The sequence below is a fragment of the Fukomys damarensis genome, unplaced genomic scaffold (genome assembly GCF_012274545.1).
Source record: "Fukomys damarensis isolate Sample0158 unplaced genomic scaffold, DMR_v1.0_HiC HiC_scaffold_23, whole genome shotgun sequence".
Lineage (NCBI taxonomy): Eukaryota > Metazoa > Chordata > Mammalia > Rodentia > Bathyergidae > Fukomys > Fukomys damarensis.
This window is the reverse complement of record NW_022900935.1, coordinates 3,125,628-3,149,423: the sequence shown is the minus strand read 5'-3', so window position 1 is coordinate 3,149,423 and position 23,796 is coordinate 3,125,628. Positions and strand designations below refer to the sequence as shown.

Here is a 23,796-nt window from a genome sequence, read left to right as displayed (position 1 = left end):
GCTACAGCCGTCTACTGCAATAATGTCTTCCCAAGTTAGAGCCGCCCAGTCTCCTAGTGGAGCAGCTGGCCATGACGCAGAGAGTTTGCCCAGCCATGCCCACCCTCGCCCCACTCCGTCTGGAGGCTGTGCCCAGCATCGCTCTGACCATCGCTCTCCCCCATCTTCACCAGCTTCCTCCACTGCCCTCGGCGCCTCCGACCCTGGCCTCAGCCCCAGCCAGCTCAGTCCTTACCCTGTTTTCTCTGTGGAAGGCAGAGCAAAGAGGCCTTGAGCCAGCCTCGGCTGGTGGAGCGGGGCCCAGCCAGCCCTCTCCCGGACCAAATTCAATTTCAAAGCTTAATGAGTTTGCAGAGGAGCCGGGTGAGCTCGCTGATGCCACTCCTTGCCGGCTGGGTGGTTCCTGGCCAGCCAAGCCACCGAGTGTGCAGCGGCTGAGCCGGGAGAGCCCTGGGCCCCATCGAGAGTGGCGGGGGCACTGAGTGAGTGAAAAATGTCAGAGCAAATTGCTCTTGACAGCATTAATATCTGCACCTCATAGCAATAATTACATGTAAATAAATAGCAAAATCACACTCAGCTGGAGGCAGCTCAGGGAGGACAGGCGCGGCTAAGGGCCAGCTGAGGACCAGCGATGCTCTGCTCCCTTCTTTTCTTTCCTTTATGGAGCCTCGGTTCCCCCTCTCCCCCTCCACCCGATTCCTGCTGCAGCACAGGGCAGGGACCTCGAGATTCCGGCCACTCACATTAAAAACAGAAGGGAAAAAGGAAACCCGTGCTCTCACCCAGGTGTGGGGAGCGCCTGGGCCAGCATCCTCCACCTTCCTCTCCTTTCTGCCCGTTCATCTGACTCCATCTCGGGGTCTCTGCAGAGAGACGCTTCTGATCTCCGTCCGGGGCACCTTGATGGCAGCCTCCTGGCCTCGATCACCAGAGCGTTGCCCCTGACCCTTCTGTCCACCACCGTCTTGGCCACCCGGACTCCAGATGCCTCCGTCATCTTCACCACCTCCCTTGGTCCCAACATCTGGTCGGCCATCACGTGCCGTGCAAAGTCCCAAGCTAAACGTGGCCAAACTTCCTGGGAAAAAGTGTCGGCGTGACCCAACGGTAATGTGCTGCAGTGCTGTCACCCGGCATACACGGCCGTATAGTGGCTAGGAGTGCAGATTCGCATGGATTTTAAAGATCGTAAGTGAAATCCATGCTACACCCTGGGGCCTCGAGGGGAACGCTCGACTGTTATTGGGGTGACAAAGAGCAGTTTGAGAAGCCCAGAGGGCTGCTCCTCGGAGCCCTTCGAGCCCCATAAAACACCTGGGACTGCTCCAGTCTCCCACCAGTTACACCCCCTGCTGCTCTACTTGGGGGCCCATTAATTCATTGCTTTGGTTTTGTCCAACCAAGCTATGAAGTGCGCAGGAGCAGGACCAGGTCTCACCCATGCTGGGCTTCCCAGGCCTGAGCAAGAGGCCCTTGGAGGGGCCGGAGGGGGACAGGAGAGGAAAAGGCAGAAAACGCTGGAGGGGACAATGGGGAGCCAGGGGTTTCTGTGTCCATGGATTTAATCCAGGTTTCCCTCCCCTCCCAAGGACCCAGCCTCCCTCCCATTCCGCGTTTTTTACTGCAGAAAAGTCCTGAAGAATTAGGGCTCCCCTGGCCCTGGAAAAAAAGGCTGAAATGGTGCTTCCAGCTATTTTCACGACACCCCGCTCGCCTCCCCCGCCTCCCCCGCACAGGGCAGGGAACGCAGGCTCCATTCTTTGCTAAACAAATATCTTCTCCGGAGCAGCCCCCGCGTCCCACACCTTCTTGTTTAGCTCACCGACTAATCCACTTATCAAGGATAAAGCGCCTGTGAATCCTTGTTTGATAAAGGCAGTTACAAAATTAGCGAAAACGTGCCCATGGCACCGAGGCAGCAAACTAACAAGAGGCTGGGGACTGAGGAGGAGAGATGTTGTCTCGGCTCCAGGCAGGGAGAGATGCAGGAGGAGTTCGGGGCTCGCTGGCTGGCGCTGTGGCTGGTAAGGCTGTGCCACGGGTTATACAGGAAGAGGCTGGCAAGGTGGGGTCAGGGGCCTCAGGGGAGTCCCCCCTTCACCCTGTACTCCATGCTCCTGCCTCTCACCTGAGCCCCCCGTTCTGACTACAGCCCCACTCCACAGCCCTAAGATGGCTTGATTTCCAAGTGTAACTAGCTAATATTTCTCTTTTTTAGGAGGGGGTTTGAGACAGGGTCTCACTACGTAGTTGAGACTGACCTGGAACTCACGATGTAGCCCAGGCTGGTCTCGAGCTCACAGCGATCCTCCTGCCTCAGCCTCCCAAGCGCTGGGATCACAGGCCTGCTCTACCACGCCCGGCCTTAGCTAGCATTTCTTCATCACTGGTCCACACCAGGTAGTGCTTCAACCCATTCGCCCCTTGGCTCCTGGCAGCACCACTGAGAAGCAGGCACTACTGTCACCTACATTTGGTAGATGGGGAGACTGAGGCACGGACAAATCAAGTTACTTGCCCGGGATCACACCGCTGGGAAGCATTGCTTCTAATTGAAATCGCATTTTCCAATTCAACATGACCCATTCTAACCCCAGCTCGATCCCCAACTCTGACAGCAGGACCCCCTCTGGCCAGCCAAGGTTCTAATCTCGGCTCTACCTCCAGCTCTGCAGCGTCCCCTCCTCTGCCACTCTGCACAGGGCATTCAAGTTGTCCAAGACCCCAGGTTTCCGGAAGTGGTCTGCCAACCGTCAGATTCCCCTCCCCGTGTCACTGACAGAGCGGAAGTGATCCTGTGCCCGGGCCCACGAGTGACGCTGTCGCCAGGGCTGTGTGGGCTCCCCAGGTGCCCCGGAGCCCCGGAGCTCCTCCACTTTGCCCCAAGGGGCTCTGGGCACTTGGCTGGTGCACCCTCCTGACCGTGGTGGCAGGACTGATGACACATCACACATCCCAGAAGGCCAGAAGCTTGAGAGGAACCCAGCCATGGCTGGCAGAAGTGGCCAGGAGTGGCCCAGGGAGAGACAGGGCAGGAGGGGATTCTGGAAGGCACAGGCCCTGAGCTGCCCAGCCACCAGCCAGCTTTGGCTGGGGGAGGAGGAGCTGGTCCCAGGCTAGAGGTTGGGGACATTAATCACAGGAGAGACCTGTCAGGGTGGCATCTGGAACTAAAGAGAAACACTTGGCAAAAGGGCGGGACTTCTCACCCCGGGCTCTGGGGCCTTGGGGACTGGCCACCGCCACGCCAGGAGGCCAGGGCATCTGGGGTCCCGTCCCCAGCAACCCGGGGGAAAGGTCCCTGCGTGGATGGGCACCTGACTGTGGGAGGAGGCAGGGGTGGCAGGGAGGTGGAGAGAAGCTGGCTCAGGCAGGTTACGTCAGGGGACAAAGGGACCGTCCGCTTCTGCTACTTCTGCGTCTGTGGATGGGGCAACCTAAGGCCACGCAGCTGGGATCTGGCGGGCCTGGAATTTTAATTTAGGCTTTTCTGTGCCCCCTTCTCCTTGGAGCCCCAGCTCTCTCCCTGCCTCTGCCCCTCTGCTCTGGGCCCCTCCCACCTCAGCTGCCTGCCTCTGTCCCACAGTGGTCTCTGACCCTCCCTCGTGCCTAGTCCCCCGTACTCCTGGCCTCCTGTGTCTCTGTCTGCTTTCTCTCCTGCTTCTGCTGATGCCTGTGCGCCCCTCTCTGTGTCCTTCTGTTCTTGCCTCCTGTCCCTGCTGCTTTCCATCTCTGGATGTCTATTCCTCTCTGTCTCTCTGGGTGCCTCTGTCCCAACTGCCCCTACTTCTCCACATCACCCCTGCACACCTCCTGCAGCAGAATCCCCCACAATCAGCCCAAGACCTGAGTGCGTCAGAGGCTAGGCTGGTCCAGCTGGTGGTCAGCACCACTGAGGATTGTAGGGCGAGAGAGACCCTCATCCTACTCCCTCACCCTCCTGCCTCTTCCTCCCAGGCTCTGAGGTCTATGGACCCCCCCCAACAGGCCCCTTCCTTTCTCTGTCCCGGTGGTCTTCTGAGTCACTGCAGGGAGCATCCGAGACATCTGGGAGCTGGGAGGAGGGTAGGGCCGGAGGGTACCTTTACCAGTGCTCCCACAAGTCCCTGGGGAGCTTGTTAACGTGCAGACAAGACCCTGTGCAGCAAGCGTCGCATCCGTCCCTCCTCTGCTCACAGCCCAGGGTGGAGGAGGGCATCTAATCTGTGGGCAGGCCTGGAGTTTGGATTCTAAATGTTGCCCCTTGTTGTTGATCTTGCTTGGCCTTTACCTCTGAGGCTGTGAAATGTGCATGGTGATTCCAAATGTCAGGGCGCACTGGGAATCAAGTAGCTAGTACTGGATCGAGCAAGGTGTGTCGTTACTGTCATTGTGAATGGCAGCAAGATGGCTAGCAGCCGTTTCTTTGGCCATCAAAGCAGAGTGTGACCCCCCACTGGGAGAGCTGCTGTACTCTGGAGATCTAGAAGCGGGGATCTAGAAGCCAATGGACTTGTTTGGGATTGGGGTCAGCATCCTGGGGGCTCAGGAACAGATCTGGAGAGTTCGGGCCAGAGGAGGGCACTGCCCGTGTTCAGGAAGGGAAGACAGCTCCCTGTGGGGAGAGGCTCAGGAACTTCTGCCCCCAGGCATCACGTCTCAATTTCAGCCTGGTCATGTCCCCTTTGTGATAAGACACTTGCCGGGGCTCTCACGGGACCTTAATCTTCCGATGCTGCCGGTCAGAGCCCGCTGGGATCTGCTGAGAGGGTCGCATTCATTTGGCTGTGGGCCAGCACCAGCTACGGTGCTGGGGGCCTGGGGAGTGGAGGTCAAGGCCTCCACGCACTCGGCTGTCCCAACAGCCCAGGAGGACGGCAGGACCACGTTCCCGGTCCCCTTGGCCAGAACTATGTTACTCACATGGCTGCCTGGTTTCCCGGGGCTTTGTGTCAAAGCAGAGCGTCCAGGCCGAGAGAACAGAGGTGGAGATGGCTGGAAATGCTAGAAGCAGCCCCCGGGACCCTCGAGGGACCCTCGGAATGGCTGCCCGCCCCACTCCCGGGGAGTGAACACCTTACTGCCTCTACCTGCAGACCTAGGTGGGAGCAGGCCATTTCCAAGGGGCCCTGGCTCTGAGATGGCTAGGGGTGGGGTCTCCCTTCAGTCCGTCCCCACAGTGGCTTTGCAGAGAAAGGAGGTCAAGATGCCGTTGCCGTTGGGGTGCCCAGGGATCCTCAGGCACAGTGTGGCTAAAGAGGCTCCCCTTGGGCATGGCTGGCAAAGTGTAAGCCTGCTAATCAGTGCTTCGGAGGTGCCAGGCCTTAGGCAGTTGTCCCCGATGATGCCTTTTCAAAACCCAGGTTTCCCGGTCTGCTGCAGACCTCCTGTCATGGGCTCTCAGGGTAGAGCTCGGGAACTGAGATGCTTAACGGGCATCCCAGATTGTTCCAGTGCCTGTTTGGGGACCATGCACATTGATCTAATCTGTCTGCCCTGCGAAGGACCCACCCTCCTACAGGTTTTTTTTGTTTTGTTTTCTTGAGACAGGGTCTCACTATGTAGTTGAGACTGACCTGGACCTCACTATGTAGCCCAGGCTGGTCTCAACTCACAGGGATCCTCCTGTCTCAGCCTCCTGAGTGCTGGAATTATAGGCATGCGCCACCACGCCCAGCTCACCTTCCTACGGTTTTATAAGGTAAAATCCAGATTCTATTTTGACCACCGCCAGCCCCAGGTGCGGAACTTGATGCATTTCACGGCAGCACTGCCATTCCGGGCCCTCAGAATTTCTGAGCCGAATCCCGCCTTCCTCGTGGCCTCTCCTCTGCCGTCATTCCGTACACACGGGCTTTCTCCACCCAACCGCACAGCCCTGCAGAGGTTCAGGAAGGTACCATTTGGGCTCTCTCTTGGCCTCACTGTCATGATGTGATCTCCTGTTGCCTCCCGATCACCAAACCCCACACTTGCCAAGGTCAGTGGTCAGCGAGCAGGCTGGGCCTCCAGGAGTCCTTGAGGTCAGCATTTCCCATGGTGGAGGAGGATGGGGGTACAGCCCACCCCCAGCTTAGCCAGGACCACCACTCTGGGGGGCTCCAGCTTATGGCTGGCTGCTTGCTGACTCTCACCCACTCACTGGAGGGCTCCTGAAGGCTCGCCAGGGTCACCCACTTGTGGTCCTCTGTGGGTGGGTCTGGGCGTGGAACAGACGCTGAGTCCTGCCCACCACTGTCTACCAGCCCCACTACGTGCTAGGCCTCGTGCTGGAAACACAGGCCAACAGACGGCCTGGACTTTGCGCTAGAGGGAGAGCGAGCTTGGCCACCCAGGCCAGGGACAAGGAAAGCTGGGGTCAGAGAGCGGATGGTGCCAGGCTACGTGAGGGGGTGAAAATTTCTAGGCCAGGAAGGCGAGCACCCTGGTGGTGCGGGGAGGAAGTCTCCCTGCTTTGCTCTGCAGAGGAGCAGCAGAGATCTAGCAGCCTGCCCGGTGCCCCATCTCAGATGTTCGGTATGCCCTACATGCCCCGTCCCAGGTCCCCCAGCCCTCCTGCTGGCCCAGCCCAGGCCATACCCGGCTGCCACCTCATGCTGGTCCCTGTTCCTCTTGCTCCGTTCTGGGTTTCCGGGCTGCCCACTCTGTCTTGGGTCCCCAGCCTGGCAGAGGCAGGTCCTGCCATTGGACTGTCCTGCAGCGGCCAGCGTGCTACGGCTCCGGGATCCCAGGCCGGGCAGCAGGAATTAAGCAGGCCAATGGAGCCAGCTCGTCCTTATCTCGGGGAGACAGTTGTTGGGAATCACTTTGACTGAGTGGTTTTGTCTCCCTGCATTTTCCACTGCTGGGCGGCCTCAGGCCATGGATCAAAGGCACAGCGCCGAGCGAGAGGCGGGGGCGCCCCTCGGTCCCTGCCCGGCCCCCTGTCCACCTCTTCCATCCTGCCTGGTCCAGGGACCCGAGCCCAGCCCGGCTGAAGCCAACCAAGTAAAGCACCGCCACCGTGAGCAGCAAGTCCAGGGGCAGCGGGGATTTGAAGGAGAGGGCAAGAGGGCAGCAGAGGCGTTGTGTGGGGATGAGACTGAGGGAAGAGATGGAGCACAAGCAGGGTGGGGAGATGGTGGGTGAGAGGAGAGAGGGAAGGGTGGACAAAGCACTGCTAGGAGCTGAAGAGCTGGGGAAGGGGAAAGAGGCCCTGCCTGAGGAGGGGTGCAGGCGGGTCAGACCCACAGATTCGACAGGCCTGACAGCAAGAGGGTGCCCAGGAGTCAGCAAGGAGAACCGGGTGAGGGGACGGGAAGGAGAGGAGGAGGAGGGCAGAGGCTACCGAAACAAAATAGGGGACGGACGGGTATCCACAGGAAATCAGCGGTGAATTTGGCTTCAGCAGAAAGCTCTGGGCCGGGCTGGAATGGTTGCAGAAGGAACCTGAAGGCCGGCGCGGCCAAGCTGCGGGGTGGTGGGGGGCTCGGTGTTGCCGGCGAGGAGGAAGGAAAAGTGTGGCCCTCAGGCCTGCCCTTCCGTGTATCCCCGGCGTGTCCAGAAGCTCCACACCACAGCAGAACTCTCTGGGGTGGCTGCACACCTGTCCCTGCTGGTAGAGGTGTTGGAAAAATGTTCACAGCTGGGGAGAGGAGGTGGAGGAGGCCTGGGGCTGAGGCGGGGCCAGGACTGGAGCCTACAGAGGATGGCAGGAAGGAAGAGACCAGAGAAAACGGGAAAGGAGACTGGAAGACAGGGAAACGCAGTTCTGCAACAGCAGGTCTGGGGCCGGTCCCTGCACTGAGACCTTCGGCCTGTGATGGTCCCTGTGGTGCCTGCCTCAGGGCCACCTGCAATCCAATGACTGCATACCTATGTATTCCTCGGGTCAGCTCGGAGAGGTGGGAACTGCCAGGGGCTCCACCTCACAGAGCGGGGAGCAGAGGCAGTGTGGTTCTGATTGAAGTCACCAGGTAGGAAAGGACAGTGCGGGAGACTGGGCCTCGAATAGAAACCCAGCACTCGTGTCCCTGTCCTCCGGGACTCTGGAGATTAGAGAGTCACATTTGGGGCCCCCAAAGATCTTAGCAGGTGGAAACCAGACCATCGCAATGACCAGCACTAAGTAAGAGCCCGGCTCTGGGGTCAGGACAGCCGGGTTCAAGTCCAGGACCTGCCCCTCGTCAGCAACTTGTCCAGGACAAATCACTGAAATCGTTCAGTGCCCCTCCCCACACCTCCATCTGCAGGGCAGAAATAAATTCCAGGGCCTCCCGCAAGGGGATGTCATCCAGGCTGAACGAGATAACCCATACAGCGGGCTGAGCACACATCTGGCCTGTGGGGAGTGCTGAAAACATTTGACCATTGTTAGCATGAATTGTATGTGTCTAGTAATACAGGTGCTTTTTATACACTGATAAAAATGCGATCGATGCCCCAGGAAAAGCCCAGCTAAGAGGGGGTGAGGAGGAGTCTTCCAGGAAGGGGCCCAAGACCTAAGGATACGTGAGGTTGGGTTCACAGTGACGAAGGGTAGTGGAGATGGCCTGGGCCCAGGGAGCAGCAGGTACAGTGGCCTGGAGGCCTTTGGGGACCCTCAGAGTCACCCTGAGATCCATGCTGGCTCTACCTGGGGTCCATGCTAGCTCCCAAATCCAGCCTCCCAGCCATCCTGGCAGCCTCCCTCCCACCAAGGACCCCGGGGATGGCCGGCACGGCGCTGAGTCTGCCCTCGGTATTAACTGCTAATCCCCCTCTATCTGTCAGGGCTGTCTCGTCCTGAGCCCCCGTCTATCAGAAAGATGAACAAACCCACTGTTGCGTTCTTTCCCACGAAGCCAGGCAACTCTGCATGGCCAAACCTCTGGCCTGCTAGGAAGCCCAGGAGCCCAGGTGGGGGCCCCAGGAGGGCGCGGAGCAGGTGCAGGACAGGGCTAGGAGGGCCAAGCCTGCCTGCCGAAACAGGGGCCGTGAGGGCCCAGAGTCACCATTCCACTCAGGAAGACGCCTCCGCGTTAGCAGCTGGCCCATCTCTTTCATCGCACAGATGGGGGACCCTGAGGCCTGGGCCCAAGAGGAGTTTACTGAGATCATACAGTGACTCTGAGGCAGACAGAACTAGGAAAGAACCCAGATCTCCTGATTTTCCAACCAGAGCTGGCCCATGCTGGGCTTAAAACCTCTTGTCCCAGAGCAAAAATGACTTCAGCAGAGAAAGCAAGCAAGACCTTAAACTGGATTTCTGTTCAGGGCCGGAGCGACAGAAAAGGAAAAAAGGTCACTTCTGAGCACTTACTATCTGCAAGGTGGGGCATGCTGTTCCGCACACAGCCTCCTTTAATTCTAACGCTGCAAGGTGAGTGGCATACACCCTGCCTCCAACGTGGGGAAACGGAGGCTCAGAGAGCTCACACAGTTTGCCTGCGGTCACAGCAAATTAGCAGAGCAGAATCCCAACCCCGGCTGCACGACCGTCCCACCCAAACTGCCGACTGCTGTCCTGCTCGCCCTGTCTGTGCTGCTCTCGGCTGCACCAGCCTCAGCCCCTCTTCCTTTATTTCCCCTGAGCAAACCCTCTCCCGCCTTATGGCCCTCCTTCTTCCCCTGCTCACCGTGCCCTCCTTACTCCACACTTTCTCTGCTCTTCCTAGCTGACCAGAAATCACAGTAAACCGTCCACAGCTGATTCTCTAAGGCTCTTCGTAGGACACAGTATTACTCCCCAAAGGCACCCTGCCACGGCAGAGACGGCCGTGTGTCTTTCTTGTCCAAGCCTCCCAGTGGGCTGTGTCCAAAAGGGAGCGAATTGGATGCAACATGGAGGGGCCGCATGTGCCTCCAAGGGTCCCCTAGGCGCAGACCCAGCGGTGTCTTGTCAGGCCCGCGGGATGCCCCGAGGTTGGTGGCCTACCATGTGCCAGACACTGTGTATCATGTGCTTCGCCAAAATAAGCCACAGTGTGTGGACAGGGGGTGCTGCCTGCAGTCTTAGCTGAGACTGTGGGCCCAGGCAGCAGGGGATCTCCTGGCCACATCTGGATCTCCCAAGCAGGCTATGTCCCCTCCTCCCTGTTCATGGCGGGGCAGAGGAAGCTCCTGCCCGCACCTTCTCAAGGGTGAAGCGCAGACATGCAGATGTCCCAGTGGCGGGCACCAGAGCGCCTCGAGGACCCCTCTCCACCCCGAGCTTCTGTTTGGACACAGGGAGCGGGGCCCCGTCCTGGATTAGGTGAGACCGTCCCTTCCCTTCCCGAGGCCCCTGACTCCCCTCCACCCAGGAAGAGGGCGGGAACGGCAGAGACAGAAATATGGGTCTGTTGTTGCAGGAGACAGCTCAGCCCAGGCCTCTCCCCGTGGGGCTGGAGCCGGGGCCTCTGACGGATGGACGGACAGGGACAGGTGGTTGTGTTTGGGGAGCGGCTGCCAGCAGGAAATATCTCAGCTTTTCCCACCGAGGTGGGCCAGCCATAGACAGAGGCAGAGGAGCTGTGAGAACCGGAGCTTGGCACAGTCCGTCCCCCACTGCTGCGGAGACCCAGGGTGCCTGGTGCCTCAGGGCTAAAGTTGGCTGGTTCTCGGGGCCCGCAGCTCATCCCTGTCCCCAGGCTGCCAGGGCTCTGGGAGCTTGGGGGACACCTGATGGGCAGGGTGGACAGTGGCCAGGTTCCCCTGTTGCTGCCCCCCAAGGGTCTCAGGGAGCCGGGCTGTTACTGGGTACAGCAAGAGTGGGCTGGGGAGGGCAGACACAAAAAAATGTCATTTGGCTTCAGGGCCACAAAAGTCCAGCCAGACTCCTGGCCCCTTCCACAAGCTGACCCTGACCCTGTGCCACCGTGCTCAGCTCTGGGTGACCCGGCCGCATCTGCCAGCCCTGCTCATGAGGAGGAAGGGGGAATGGGGGTGGGAATAACTCAGCTATTTCCTTAGTCCTGGAAAAAACCACTCGGAGCTCAGGTCCTTTGTCTGAATCACGCCCTCCGTCTCCCCACCTCATCCTTCCCAGGGAGTGAGGTGGTGTGGTTTTCCCCGTGCTCTCTGCAGAGGGGCTGCTGCATGGACTCCAGCACCTGTCCTTCGGGGCTGGTGAGCAGGAGCACCCTGCATTGCCCTACATGGGAAACCAACACGGGCACTTCCTAGCCAGCTGAAAGGGGTAGAGCAGAGAGGCATGGAAAAGAGAGCGGAGTAGGCAGAGTTGGGTACCAGGGCATAGACGGAGAGGTGGAGAATGCACATTTTATGAAGCAACTACTATGTGCAGGACAGTTTTCTCAAATTGCTCCTTAGTCCTCACAGCACCCTCCAGACATAAGGATTAGCACCCCATTTTCAGATGAGGAAGATGAAGTCCAGAGAGGTAAAGCAAGCTGTGGCAGGCTCACACAGCCATTTAATAAGTGGCAGCTCCAGAACTCAGACTCGGGGCTCCTTGTTGGCAACAGGCCTCAGTTTCCCTTGCCCTGAACTTCCTTCCACTTGTGGGCCTGGGGGAGTGGGCTCCTAAGAAAGGGAAAGCCAGAAAGAGACCCTGAGAAGGTAAACAGAAAGAAGCGGGCATCAGGGGAGCCACCCAGAAGGGAGGAGAGGGAAGGGTGGGTGGGGTGCAGAGGAGCTCGTAGCTGGGGTTAAAACCCCATGTTCCTACAACCTGCTAAGCCGGAGAAATGAATTCTGATCCCTCCAAAACCCAACCTTGGAAAATGCGCGGGAGAAGGGTCTCCTTTCAGGGGGCGGGAAATCCTCCACACCTCCTCCTGATGCCCTGGTAATGCCAGGATGTCCCCAATCTGCTTTGAGGAGTGGAGAGATTAAGAATAATAAAAAAATTGCAATAAAATATGTGTGAAGGAGGGGGTAATTGTGGACAAACGCAGCATTCAAATTCATTTTTCAGCTCTTTTACACACCATTTCAATCTTATTTTCTGCTTGTTAATGAGATCTTGTTGCCTGGACTAGGCAAAACCTTCCAATATCAGGACGTAATTGCACATAATTTTCTCTCCTACCAGTGATTTGCATCAGTTTTTTAAAAATTCTGGGCTACTTAACACCACACGACCCCCTCCCCGTCTTCCTGCCCGCAGATCTCTCACCCCTCCTCTTTCCTTGTCCCTGGTCCAGCAAGCCTCATTTTAAATGCTTATTATGAACACGATGTCACCAAGGAAGGGGCGGGCAAACAAAGGGAGTGAGAGGAGAGGCATGGAGTCTCCAGTACCACCCTGTGCAGAGCACCGCTCCATTGCCCAGAGCAAGCGGCTGTCTTGGTCTGGTTCTGCCGAGGGACCAGGGGGCGGTGACATCTGGGTCCAGCAGAGGGCTCAGAACCCTGGTTCCACCATTCAGCAGCTCTGTGGCATTCTGCTAGTTACTTAACCTCTCTGGGCCCGTCTCCTCGAGCACAGGCTGCTGTGGGGCCTGAAAGATTCAGACAGGCAAAGCGGTTCCATGCACGCAGGCACCAGCAGGTGTTTTGATGACAGAGTGTCTGTCCTTGCTGGCTGGGCTCCCACGGCACCAGGATGATGCCAGGGCAGCGCTGGGAATTGAGGCGAGCTCGGGAGGGCCCTTCGTAAAGGAACAGGACCGCCTGCCCTGCAACTTTGTCTCTCCAGGTCTCTGGAGAAAGGGGAAGAGTGGGGTTTGGGTTTGGACGCTGAACCCGGCTCTGCCCGATTGCCAGAGCGGCCTTGGGCCTCTACTTCCCTAAATGAACCCCTGGGCCAGCCTCTCGGGGTAGGCACAGCACAAGGGCGCAGAGGGCTATGGAGTGAGACTGAATCCTAGCTCTTTCACTTTCTAGAGCCTAGCATGGGGCCTGGCACAGTGCTCAATAAATACGCAGTGGATGGATGGCTGGGCAGGTGGGTGGATGACCCTGGGCAGGGCAGTTTCTTCCCCTGTAAAATGAGGGGCCCGGATCACCACCAGCTTCCACAGCCAAATGCAGTCATGTCCTGCCTCGCCCCCGTGTGCCTGGCCTGCTGCAAGCACTGGCTCTAAGCTACCTGTCACCATCATTGTTCTCTCTCTGGCAGTGCTGGTGACGGAACCTGGGCCTCGTGCACGCTAAGCCAGTGCTGGATTCCTGAGCTGCAGCCCCAGCTCCTATCCCCATAGTCATGACACACAGGAGGGAAAGGAGCAGACACCAAGGAGCAGGAAGGGACAAGAAGGCTTGGTTCGCTGGGCTCGAGGTCATGTGGTTAACTGCACCCTTAGGAGTTTTCATTAGCTGGGGGGCACTGTGAAGACACAAACCCTTTTTGTGGATCCCTTCATGCTAAGACACAGGAGAGGTTGACGAATGGAGGGCACTATAAGGAACGCAGGAACGATGGTGGCAGCACAGAAAGACGGTGTCAGTAGTTCTCGACCAGGGCCTAGAGCCTTAGCCTTGATCTCACAGCACGACCTGGGGAAAATTTTAGGAAACTGAGTGCTCTCCGGACCTGACTCAGAGTCAGCATCTAGGAAAAGCTGGCAGAAGAGGAAGCTCAGGAAGGAGCCCACCTCACCCCTCAGGATCCAGGCCCTGCAGAGGCCCCAGCCCAGGGCGCTCTGCCTGGACCCTCCAGCCCAAAGGACCCTCAAAGCGGCAGAACTCTGCCTCTGGGTCTTTGCTTGAGACCTGGGAGCCATAAAACCTGTCTCTCCAAAGGACGTTTTGACGCCTGTCTCCTGTCGCATGGACTCTCCGGGAGATGCCCGTGTGTCCACCATGACACCAGGACACCGAAGGACGGGGTTTGCCTCTGCCACCAGATTACAAGCTCCTAGGGACAGGGTGGCATCTCCTCATCAGACTGGGGACCCTCGGGGCCAGCCTGGCGTCTTCTTCTCTGCCTCCGTACGTACGGCAAGTCAACATCTGCATAATTGCTTTCTGAGAGTCATTTCCAATGAGCTGACCCTCCACCTGGAGCAAAGAGGAGAGTGGGCTGCAGATTTTGAGCCCTAACTTCAGATGGGCCTGGTTGTGATCCCTACACTCTCCTCCCAGTACTGGGGATTGGACTCAGGGCCTTCACATTGAGCTGCATCCTCAGCTCCCCCTCACCACCACCACGCCCTTTTATTTTGAGACAGGGTCTCACTAAGTTACTAAGTCGTCCGGGCTGGGCTCAAACTTGAGATCTTCCAGCTTGGTGCTCCTGTTTTCTGCTCTGCTTTAGAAAGACCCAGTGTATGAAGCCAGAGACATCAAATGCTGAGTGTTTATTCCTACAAGATGGCGGGGGGTGCTGGCTACAAGGGAACCAAGCCTCAAAGGAGACTTCCGCACCTCATACCTAGCTGTGCCAATTCCCCCCTAAGCTCCTTGGCCTGAGTTTTCCCATCCACAGCAGGCACTGCTCCCTCCACCACGCTGTGCAGGTGTGGGCATTTCTCAGGGCCGGGACAGAACAAGTGGTCCCAATTACAGGCTCTGGAGACCTGGGTTCGCATCCTGGCTCTTCCCTGTACGCGGATTAAAATACATGAAAGGATCAGATGAGGATCTGAACATCACAGGGGCTCCAGAGTGTCTCTGTCCTTGTCAGAGTCGTGCTAAGCATACCGTGTGACTTGATTTCACTCCCTTCCTGTCTGTCTGCCAGCACTAGCAGCCCTACCAGGGCTGGGTCTTCTCCCGTTCTGTTACCAACCTATCCCAAGGGCAGGCAACAGTACCCAGCACACAGTAGGTACTCGGTATCCACCCTCTTGTTCACTCCCGTCAGAGCCAGGGCACAGGCGCAGAGCTGAACTGAGCAAAGGGCTTTCCTGTGAAATGCTGCTGGGTGGGCTCTCCGGGGAGTCCCTGGGGCTCAGCAGCACCCACTTCTAGGGCAGTTGGAGGCAGGAAACCCAGATCAACTCACAGAAGGACATCCTCCCCACAGGCACAGCAAGCCAGCCGTGTACGGAGCTACCTGTCCCAGGTCTGAACAGGAGCTCTGTGGCCCTCACTTCACCCCACCCCCAGTAGCTTCTGTAAGAACGAAACACCCCCCTTGTTCCAAGGCCAAAGCTATTGGGGTGACAGGTGGGACCCACAACCGAGGCTAACAGGTGGAGGCCCCGTCTTCTTCCTGCTGCCCAGGTGAGCTTCAGCAAAACCCCTCCTGAAGGGTGCGGGGTCACCGGAGTCCAGTGTCCCTACACCATGGACATCCTGGCCTCACCCCTCCCACGACCCCAGAGATGAGCCCAAGATATCTGGTCCAGGGCTCAGAGAGGTGCAGACCCTCAGCTGGGCCCTGGACTTCTGGGGACTCGGGCCCCACACACCCCACCTCCCCGCGCCGTCCTTCAAGGGAGGCCTGGGCCGTTCACACACAGGAGCCCACAGCCCCCTGCAGCAGCTGTTCCCCTCCCGGTCCCCTCCGCCCCCGTCGGCCCCTCCGTCTGTCTTTACACCTTCGGTGCTGACGCCGGGCAGGCCAAGGCTCACCCAATCCATGACGCTCTCAGTTTTCTTTCCCGAGCCTCCCGAGGGCCTCTGGCTCTGTGTTTTGTGCTCCCTGGGCAGAGGGAACCTGAGTCCCACTCAGGAACTTCCGGGGAGGGGGTGAAATGCAACATCCAGCTCTCAAGCCTCTAAACCCAGACGCGAGGAGCTCCCTTGTATCTCCTCGCACTAGAGGGCCGTTTTCCTCCCCTCCCTCTGTCCACGCCTATCACCCCGCCCCAAACCCCATTCGGAAGGCCGGGGACCCTTCATCTGCAGTGGTACAAGTCCTGCTTCAGGACCCTGACACAGAGGGACCAGGGAAGAGCAGTGGTTCGGCCTCAGGCCCTGGCTTCTCAGCCCTGGGCGTCTGTGAAGTGACACAGCTGTCCCACATTCCCAGAGCCTTCTCCTCGCACTAGAGGGCCGTTTTCCTCCCCTCCCTCTGTCCACGCCTATCACCCCGCCCCAAACCCCATTCGGAAGGCCGGGGACCCTTCATCTGCAGTGGTACAAGTCCTGCTTCAGGACCCTGACACAGAGGGACCAGGGAAGAGCAGTGGTTCGGCCTCAGGCCCTGGCTTCTCAGCCCTGGGCGTCTGTGAAGTGACACAGCTGTCCCACATAATCCCAGAGCCCTCTTCAGCTTTCCCAGGATGCCCCCCCCAACTTGTTTTGTCCCACAGGGCCAGGCCTGGGCCCCATTCCGTGTCTCTGCAGGTCCTCTCCTACCAGGTCCTGGGATCCTTTTGTGTCTGTCTCCCATCCCAGCTTTGGATGCTTGGCCTGGATGATTAGGCCTTGCACTAATGAGACAGAGGTCATGACCTTGAGCTCCAGAAGGGGCCCATTAGCACCCCTGGGGAAGCATTCTGGATGCAGGCTTTGAATATGCAGGGTTTTGTGCTTTGGGATACCAGCAAGACAGTAGGGGAGGCCCTCGAGGTCCAGTGCTGAGGCCGACAAGTCCAGCTGTCAGTGGCATCGCCGCTAGGGGCTGTATGTGGGGCTGCCCACACTTCCCTGGCACTCGCTCTGGACCAGGCCTCGGCTGAGCACCTTACGCAGCTGGATCTTTTATTCAAACCTCAGCTATGCCCATTTCACGGGTGAGAAAATCAAGGCATGGTGAGGGAAAGGGACCTGCCCCGGGCCTTCCCCACAAGTAAATGCTGGAACACAGATGCAATTCACCCTCAACTATGCAAATTAATAGAGGCACAGGAAAGAACCCAGACATGCAGAAAATCAGCAGTCTCGGGAGTGTTTCGGACCAGAGGTTGGCATTTTTTTTCTGTATGGGCCATTTGGGAAGTATTTCAGGCTTTATAGCCCCTATGGTATCTTTCAAAATTACTCACCTCTGCTGCTGTGAGAGAAACACAGCCATAAGAGGACGGACGTGGCTGAGTTCCAGTAAAACTTTATTTACACAAACAGGGGGCTGGATGATGAGGCCTGTAGGGTGTTGCCTGTGGTTCTCCTCTGGCTCCTTTTCCCTTAAGTTAACAGGTTTTCTATATTAATTATATCATCCAGCAAGAGGGGGACGAGGCAGCTAACACTTTGCCCTTTTTGTGCCAGGCTTTGTGCCAGGGGCTTTGATCCATTAGCAATGCCGAACTCAGCCCACATCCTTCGGTGGGAAGGCAGGAACAGTCCCTCTGTTTACTGAGGGATAAACTGAGGCTCCCAGAGGCACACTGGCCCGAGCGTGCCCTGAGCAGCACAGCTGTGCTTTAAACCCACCCTGAAGCCTGTACCCTTTCCCATCGCACCACAGCTGCTCGGATCGGTTTGCATCACGCGTCTGTGCTCTCCCCACAGACGTGGGGCGGGGTGGGGGAGACTCAGCAGGCGGGAGACACAGTAAAACTGATCTCAGCTTTAACTCCTTCCCCCCATGGACATCTGGGCATCTGCTATAGCTGCAGAGATAAGCCCAGTAGTCTCTCAAATTCACCTGGACTCCCGGCATCTTCAGGTCCTGTTCGCCAAACACACCACAAACCCAGCACTATCTTTCCCGTTTCACCCAAAGCAGGTCCTAGGATTTCTAGCAGCACCACCAGGCAATAAGTGACTTAACCAGCAGCCAATCGTACGTGAGTGAACTGGTTCCCAAGATCCAACCCGAGGACAGACAGTTCCTGGTCCAGAACTGTCAGAAAAAGCACAGGACGGAAACCAGGAAGGGCTCCTGGTTCTAAATCTAAACCCCAGGTGCTGGCAGCTTGTACCAGTGCGGTGCCTCAATGTGCAAGGATTTAAATAACCCACTTATTTCTGGGTGGCAAGAAAAAGGAAGCATTTCCTCCACCTGCATCAGCTTGAGGCAGATAGACCCAAGTCACAGTGACAAGTGAAGGCGAAAGGAGCACCCGCCCTTCCACTTAAATGCTCTCTAGGCACCACCAGCCAGTGGCTCCGTGGAGACCGTGAATTCTGAGCCAGCAGGGGTCCGGTGATGGACCCAGGAGGAAGGGAGCGGGGCCCTACCTGAGGAGACAGGCCGTTGCTGACAGGGTTCATGTGGTTGGAGGGGGCCCCCGGATTCATGAAGCTGTCGGAGTAGCTGGAGAAGCTGTGGCGGGCTCCATAGGCGGAGCTGGTGTCCGCAGCTGCAGCCAGCCCACCTTGATGCATGGTGGACGGCGGGAGGGGCTGAGGCCGGTGCACAGTGCTGCCCCCGTCTGTGGAGAGACCCGAGAGAGATGCTGGGTGGGGCCTTGCTCCTGGAGGCCAGAAAGAGCCGTGAGCCTCCTGCTATCCCTTGGAGGGAAGGGACCACCTTCTCAGGCGACATGGGATGGGACAGGTGGCTCTGGACAGCACCAGGGACTGTCCACGTCTTGGCGGATGCCCCACCGAGATTCTAGACATCCTCTAGGCAACTGTCCACGGGCCTCGCTGCACAGTGCTAGGCACACAGTAGGTGTTAGGTACGTGTCAGCTGCACTGAGGTGCACACCTCACCGGGCATGTCAATGTACCCGGGCTGGTCCTATCCGTGTCTGTGAACACTGACCACCGCCAGGAGCTCTTACAGATGGTGTCCACAGGCCCGGAGCAAGAATGCGACTCATTTTACAGGCGAAGACACTGAGGTTTGGCCGGCCTGGGTGCTCAGGCAAGATGACCAAGGTGGGGATGGTGGACCAGCCTTTGAACAGCCCAGCTCCAGAGCCGTTTCTGCTCCTAGCTGCTGTGCTGCTCTGTCCCGGCCTTGCTCCTGACTCTCCTCAGCCTGCCAGGTGAGGGTTGGAGGCAGAGAGCAAGTGCGGGGTTCCTTGTGTGGACCAAGGTGGGGAGACAACAGGGCAGGGTCGAGGAGGGTAAGGGAGACCATCTCCCCTCGGACCACCTTCCCTTCTTCTCTTCCTCACCTACCACCCCCTTGCAGCTGCCCCCGCCCTAGGCCAGGTGCAAATCTCTGCTTTGAGAACAGGGCTCAAGGGACCCTTCCTTCCTAGGACTAACTCAGGGCCCTGACCACACTCAGCACAGCCAGGATGCGGGAAGGGAGGGTTGGTTCTTCAGCCTAGAGGAGGTCTCTCTGCGCAAGTTCCCTCAGGTCCTCCAGGGAGGCCTGACCTTTAGTCCATCTCTGAAAATGGCTCTTTCGAGCAACAGACGGGCAAGAAAATGAGACCTTAGAAAGTTATTTAAACCCCTTTGTGAATCTTTACTTGCTACAGATTGGAGGTTAACTTGATCTCAAAAAATTGCCCCGGTAGTCTCCTGGTACCTGCACGCACGCACACACACACACACACACACACACACACTCCACTCTCTCACATTTGAAAAACTCAAGGCTGTGATTACACGCAACCCTTTGGAGAACCTTCTAATCCTTTCCCTCCAAAGTTACTCCACACACTCCAGATCCTGGACACTCAAAGTGTTGCCCCTGAGCCAGCAGTTTGGGCCTCACCAGGGAGCATGCAGGCATTTTAATAAGATCCCAGATCTGTGTTTACTTTAGGCTTTGCAAAGCTGGGGTCTAAACAGGTGCACAGGGACTGAATGTTGATCCCCCGTCCCCGGGCCCCGCAGCCTCTGAGCAGAGCTGAGAAGTTCAACAGCAGGGCAGCAGGGCTTTCCTTTTTTGTTGCAATAGTCAAGGACACAGGAAGTATAAAAAAGAAGAACTCTTGTCCGAGAAAGGAAGACAAGGAAGCTGGGCGGGGAGGGAAAAGGGTGCTGGATGCTCACCTTGGGAGATGGTGGTGGTGGGGTAGGTGGAGTCCGGCAGCTGGTAAGGGGGCAGCGTGGGCATGCCGGTTGGCGGGAAGCCTCCTGGCAGAAGGTGGTTGAACGCTGCCAGCTGGTTGGCTCCAGCCTGCTTGCGCCAACGGGCACGGCGGTTACTGAACCAGACCTGGGGAGGGGGAGCAGAGAATGGAGATCCCAGGCCTGGCGGAAACACAGAACCAGTCCTCAGAGGCATCAGCCTTTGATCCGGCCAGCGTCCTCCTCCAGGGAGGAAATGCACCTTCCTGCAACATGGATGGAACTAGGGTTTAAATCTCAGGTGTTCCCAAAAGCCTCGTGTGTGGGAGGCCATTGGATCATGGAGATGATATATCCATCGGTGGAGGGCCAGGGATTTAGCTCAGGGGTGCTGCCTCCTACCTCGAAAGCGCAAGGTCCGGAGTTCGATCCCCAGTACCCGCCCCTAAGCTGCCTGCCTCAATCAGTGGGTTCCCCCGTGGATAAGTTCAGAGCTGAATACGCTTGAGGAGGCGGGGCCTGGTTAGCGGTGAGTCTCTGGTCACCGTGACCTGGGAGAGTGCATTCTTGTCCCCAGCTCCTCCTTTCTTTCCCTCTCTGCTTCCTGGCTGCCACAGGTTGAGCAGCCATCCTCCACCATGCCCTCTGCCATGCTATATTTCTGCCTGGCAGGCCGTCAGCCAGCCACAGAGTAAACCCACTAAAACCGTAAGCCACGTTAAACGTTGGGTCCTTAAACTGTGGGTGCTGGGCAACTTTCCAGCAATGGAAAAGCAACCGATATGGATGGTTTGCAGAGTGATTGCAGAGGCATGACCGCTTCTGTCTGCACAGACACCAGGAACAGGCTCTTATCATGATTTCTGTTTCACAGGTGAGGGAACTGAGGCCTACAGAAAATGGGTGACTTGGCCACAAGGTGAGGCCCGGACAAGTGTGAGTGACTCTCAGCCCAGTGCTCTTCCTACCACACTTGCTCCAGGCCCCGCCTGATGGCCAGCTCCCAAACACCCACTCTTCCCCAGGAAGCCCTCCAGGAGAACCTTGCACATCGGGAACACACCTAGACGGGACCCCCACTCCAGACTCGGCTGGGCAAGCTCATTCTTTGGGGACAGAGACCTCGTTTTGCTTACTCAGCCTGGGGTTTATTACATGTTGGGGAAACACTAACCTCATGTCTCCGGGCCTCCCTTTCCTCCAAGCACCCCCGGGTGGGCAGGCACGGTCCTGTCCACACACTTTCTCCTGCACCCACTTTACAGGAGGGGAAACTGAAGTTTAGAGTCAAATAGTTTGTGCCCAAGGTCATGTAGCTAGCCTGTGGTGGGACTGAGGTTCAAGCTTATATCGGACTTAAGTTAGAGCCCACTCATCGGGGTATGCAAGGTCCCCAGGACAGGCCAGAGAGAAAGGAGAACTGGGTGTGAAGTGAGCTGCTTCGAGGGGCTCTTTATCCCTCTGGACTCTGCACATGCTGTTCCCTCCACCTAAATACCTTTCCTCCTCTAATCCCCTCATCCTTGAGTCTCTTGTAGTTCAAGGGTCCTACATTCTGCATTCAGGGCTGGACACCCTACAGGTGCACGCCAAATACTTACTGAATGGATGGATGGATGGATGGATGGATGGATGGATGGATGGATGACAAAGAACCGAGTGAATGAACAAGGAGACCTTAGTGTGTCTTCGCTGGGGCCGAGGCACTCAGGAGCCCTTCCTGGCGGGGTGACAACCTCAACCTCCCCTGGTATGCAATCACCTGTAATGCCCAAACCTGGGGACCACATCTGCCAAGAGAGGGGAGGGCAGGCCAGCTGGGTGGAGGACACTTTTGCACCCATGACACTGCTGATCTTCCTAGGTCCCTCCCGGGGAAGCAGCTGTGTCTGCTTCCTGGGCGAGAGGGACGGAGCCACTGCTCTGACATTTCATTTTCACAGGAAAAAGAGAGGAGCCCAACGAAGGGTGAAACCTCTGGCTCCCAAATAAAACAAAGTCCCAGCTTCTCCCCGTTTTCACAGGGCACCGATGGTGTCCACAGGGGTATCCTGGGCTGGGCTGGGCCCGCAGGTAGGGCTGAATCTTCCCTGTCTCCCAGAGCGCCTGAGGGGACAGTGGATGAGGTGGGCGGACCTGGGACCACTGCTGGGCTCAAGGAGAGGCAGATGCCCCACGGACAGGACCCCGTCCGTGCCCCACCTCTCCCTGGCCTCCTGGACTCTGGGAGGGAAGGTCTCAGTTTGGTGCTAATGCACCCTCAGTGCCTTTTTTGTTTTTAGTGCCTTTCTTAATATTTGCTAATTTCTCTTTAGAACGCAGGGCGGAGCCTTTGCAGGTGACATTTCCCTGAAAGACTTTCATCATGTTTCACTTTCCCCTGTGCATATTCTTTTTACAACTCACTTCTTTATAGAAGTGATACATGCTTTTATCTTAAAATACAGCGACTTTATTAAACAGGAAGTGAGTGTAGCCACAGGTGGCAGTGCGGGAGACTGTAATCCCTGCTCCTCAGGGGGCTGAGGCAGGAGGATCGAAAGTGTGAGCCCAACCCAGGCAACCTGAGACCCTATCTCAACACAAAAACAAAAGTGGCCGGGGATGTAGCTCGGTGGTAGAGTGCCCTTGGAGTCAGTCCCCAGTTTCAGGGGGGAAAACACCAAGTAACACAGGTAAAACATGAACGTCAAGAGTCTTGGAGTTGGCTGGGGAATGACCTAAGTTTGGGTGCAGCTGTTCCTTAGGTGTGGCTCATGTTTTCCTTAAATTCATCAGTAAGCAGCCTGCTCTGTTTCTCCTCTGCCCTGCCCTTCCTTGGCCCAGCTCCCTTCCTCTTTACTGCCCTCTCCTCACCTCAAACCCTTCCAAGCCCCCTCTTGTGGCCAGGTGAGACCCTGGGGTTGGAGGTGCACAGGACTTGGCCCCATCCCTGGTGCTGCCTCTGCCAGGCCTGGCCCCGATAGTGAGCTCAGAGGCAGCCAGAAAGGCTCTAAAAGAGGCCAGCAGGGGGGCTTCAACCTGGCTTCTCAGAACCCAGGAGGACTTCCTGGGGCAGTGCTCACCTTCTTCCTGTCTGGTCCTGTTCCCCAGGCCACCTCCCTTCTCACAGGGTGAAGTCTGACGGCTCAGACCAGGGACTCTGATCCCGCCTCCACCCCGGCCAAGAGGAAACCCTGTGGTGTCTCTATGCCTCCCTCTTGCAGAATGGAGCTAATAACACCGCCTGGAGATAGTTCTGGACCGCCAGTGAGTTACACAGGCCGGGTGCTGCTCAGAACAGCGTTGATGTGCGGTTACTGGTCTACAGAACGTCCTGACTTAGCGGAGCCAGGCGGCTTTGGCCGGCTCTAGCTCAAACTGCTCATTGGCGGAGAGGAAACAGAAGCTTCAAGAGGCCCAGTGCCCCACCCAGATGCCCCCAACAGGGCTGGGCTGTTTGAAAACGGGGCTGGGTTTGTGACTCTGCCTGAGTGTTTGTGCTGCCCACGAGTGGGGCCCCGACCCAGTTCATATGCATTTCGTCTCCTTCTCCCCACACCCAGCATGGGTGACCACAGAGGCCCTCGGAAGCCACTTTCTGGGCTTCCATCTGTAGTATGGAGGAGAAAATGACATCTGCCTCCTCAGAGTTAGGGAGGACCAAGGAGGGCACCGCAGGGTGCTGAGCAGCCTCCTGGCCGTCGCTTATCCCCAGATGCTGTGCCAATATCCGGTGCAAGGTGTTGGGCAGAGGGCCCCTCAGTGTCTCCACAGTGGGATTTCTGTTCAGAGAAAACCAAAGCCAACAGCAGGGTTCCAATTTGGGGCCACAGTGCTTAGTGCTCAGGGGACGGGGACATTTTCACTGGCGGGCCTGAGAAGAGCCAAGGGGTGACCCCAGGCTCCGGCAGCTCCGACACCTCTGTTTCTAGAAGATGCTCATGGGCTCAGGATCGCATGCTTAGGACACAGCCAATGTGTTCGCCTCCAAAGAAGACAGAAGCAAGGTTGGGGGTGAGACCAGCAGCTGTTTAAAATGGAAATTCCTCACGAGGAGTCCTGGGTCCCCGTTGCTGTCCCTCCTGGGTCTCAGGCTTCCTACTGGCTGCACGGGGCTTTGTGGCACCAGGTAAGGTCACACAGGCTACCAGAGGAGGCTCCCACTGTGGGGAGCAG

The 23,796-nt window shown here is 57.6% G+C and overlaps 1 protein-coding gene across 1 annotated transcript in view; it reads right to left on the bottom strand.

The window, feature by feature from the left end:
• The window catches only part of Pax7 (paired box 7), a 94,784-nt gene that overhangs the window by 16,015 nt on the left and 54,973 nt on the right, over positions 1-23,796 (bottom strand). Inside the window, exons 6-7 of the mRNA XM_010614276.2 lie at positions 19,621-19,786; positions 17,902-18,095 (exon numbers count right to left, since the gene is read on the bottom strand). Of these exons, the coding sequence (XP_010612578.1) occupies positions 17,902-18,095; positions 19,621-19,786 (360 nt within the window). The remainder of the gene's footprint in view (positions 1-17,901; positions 18,096-19,620; positions 19,787-23,796) is intronic.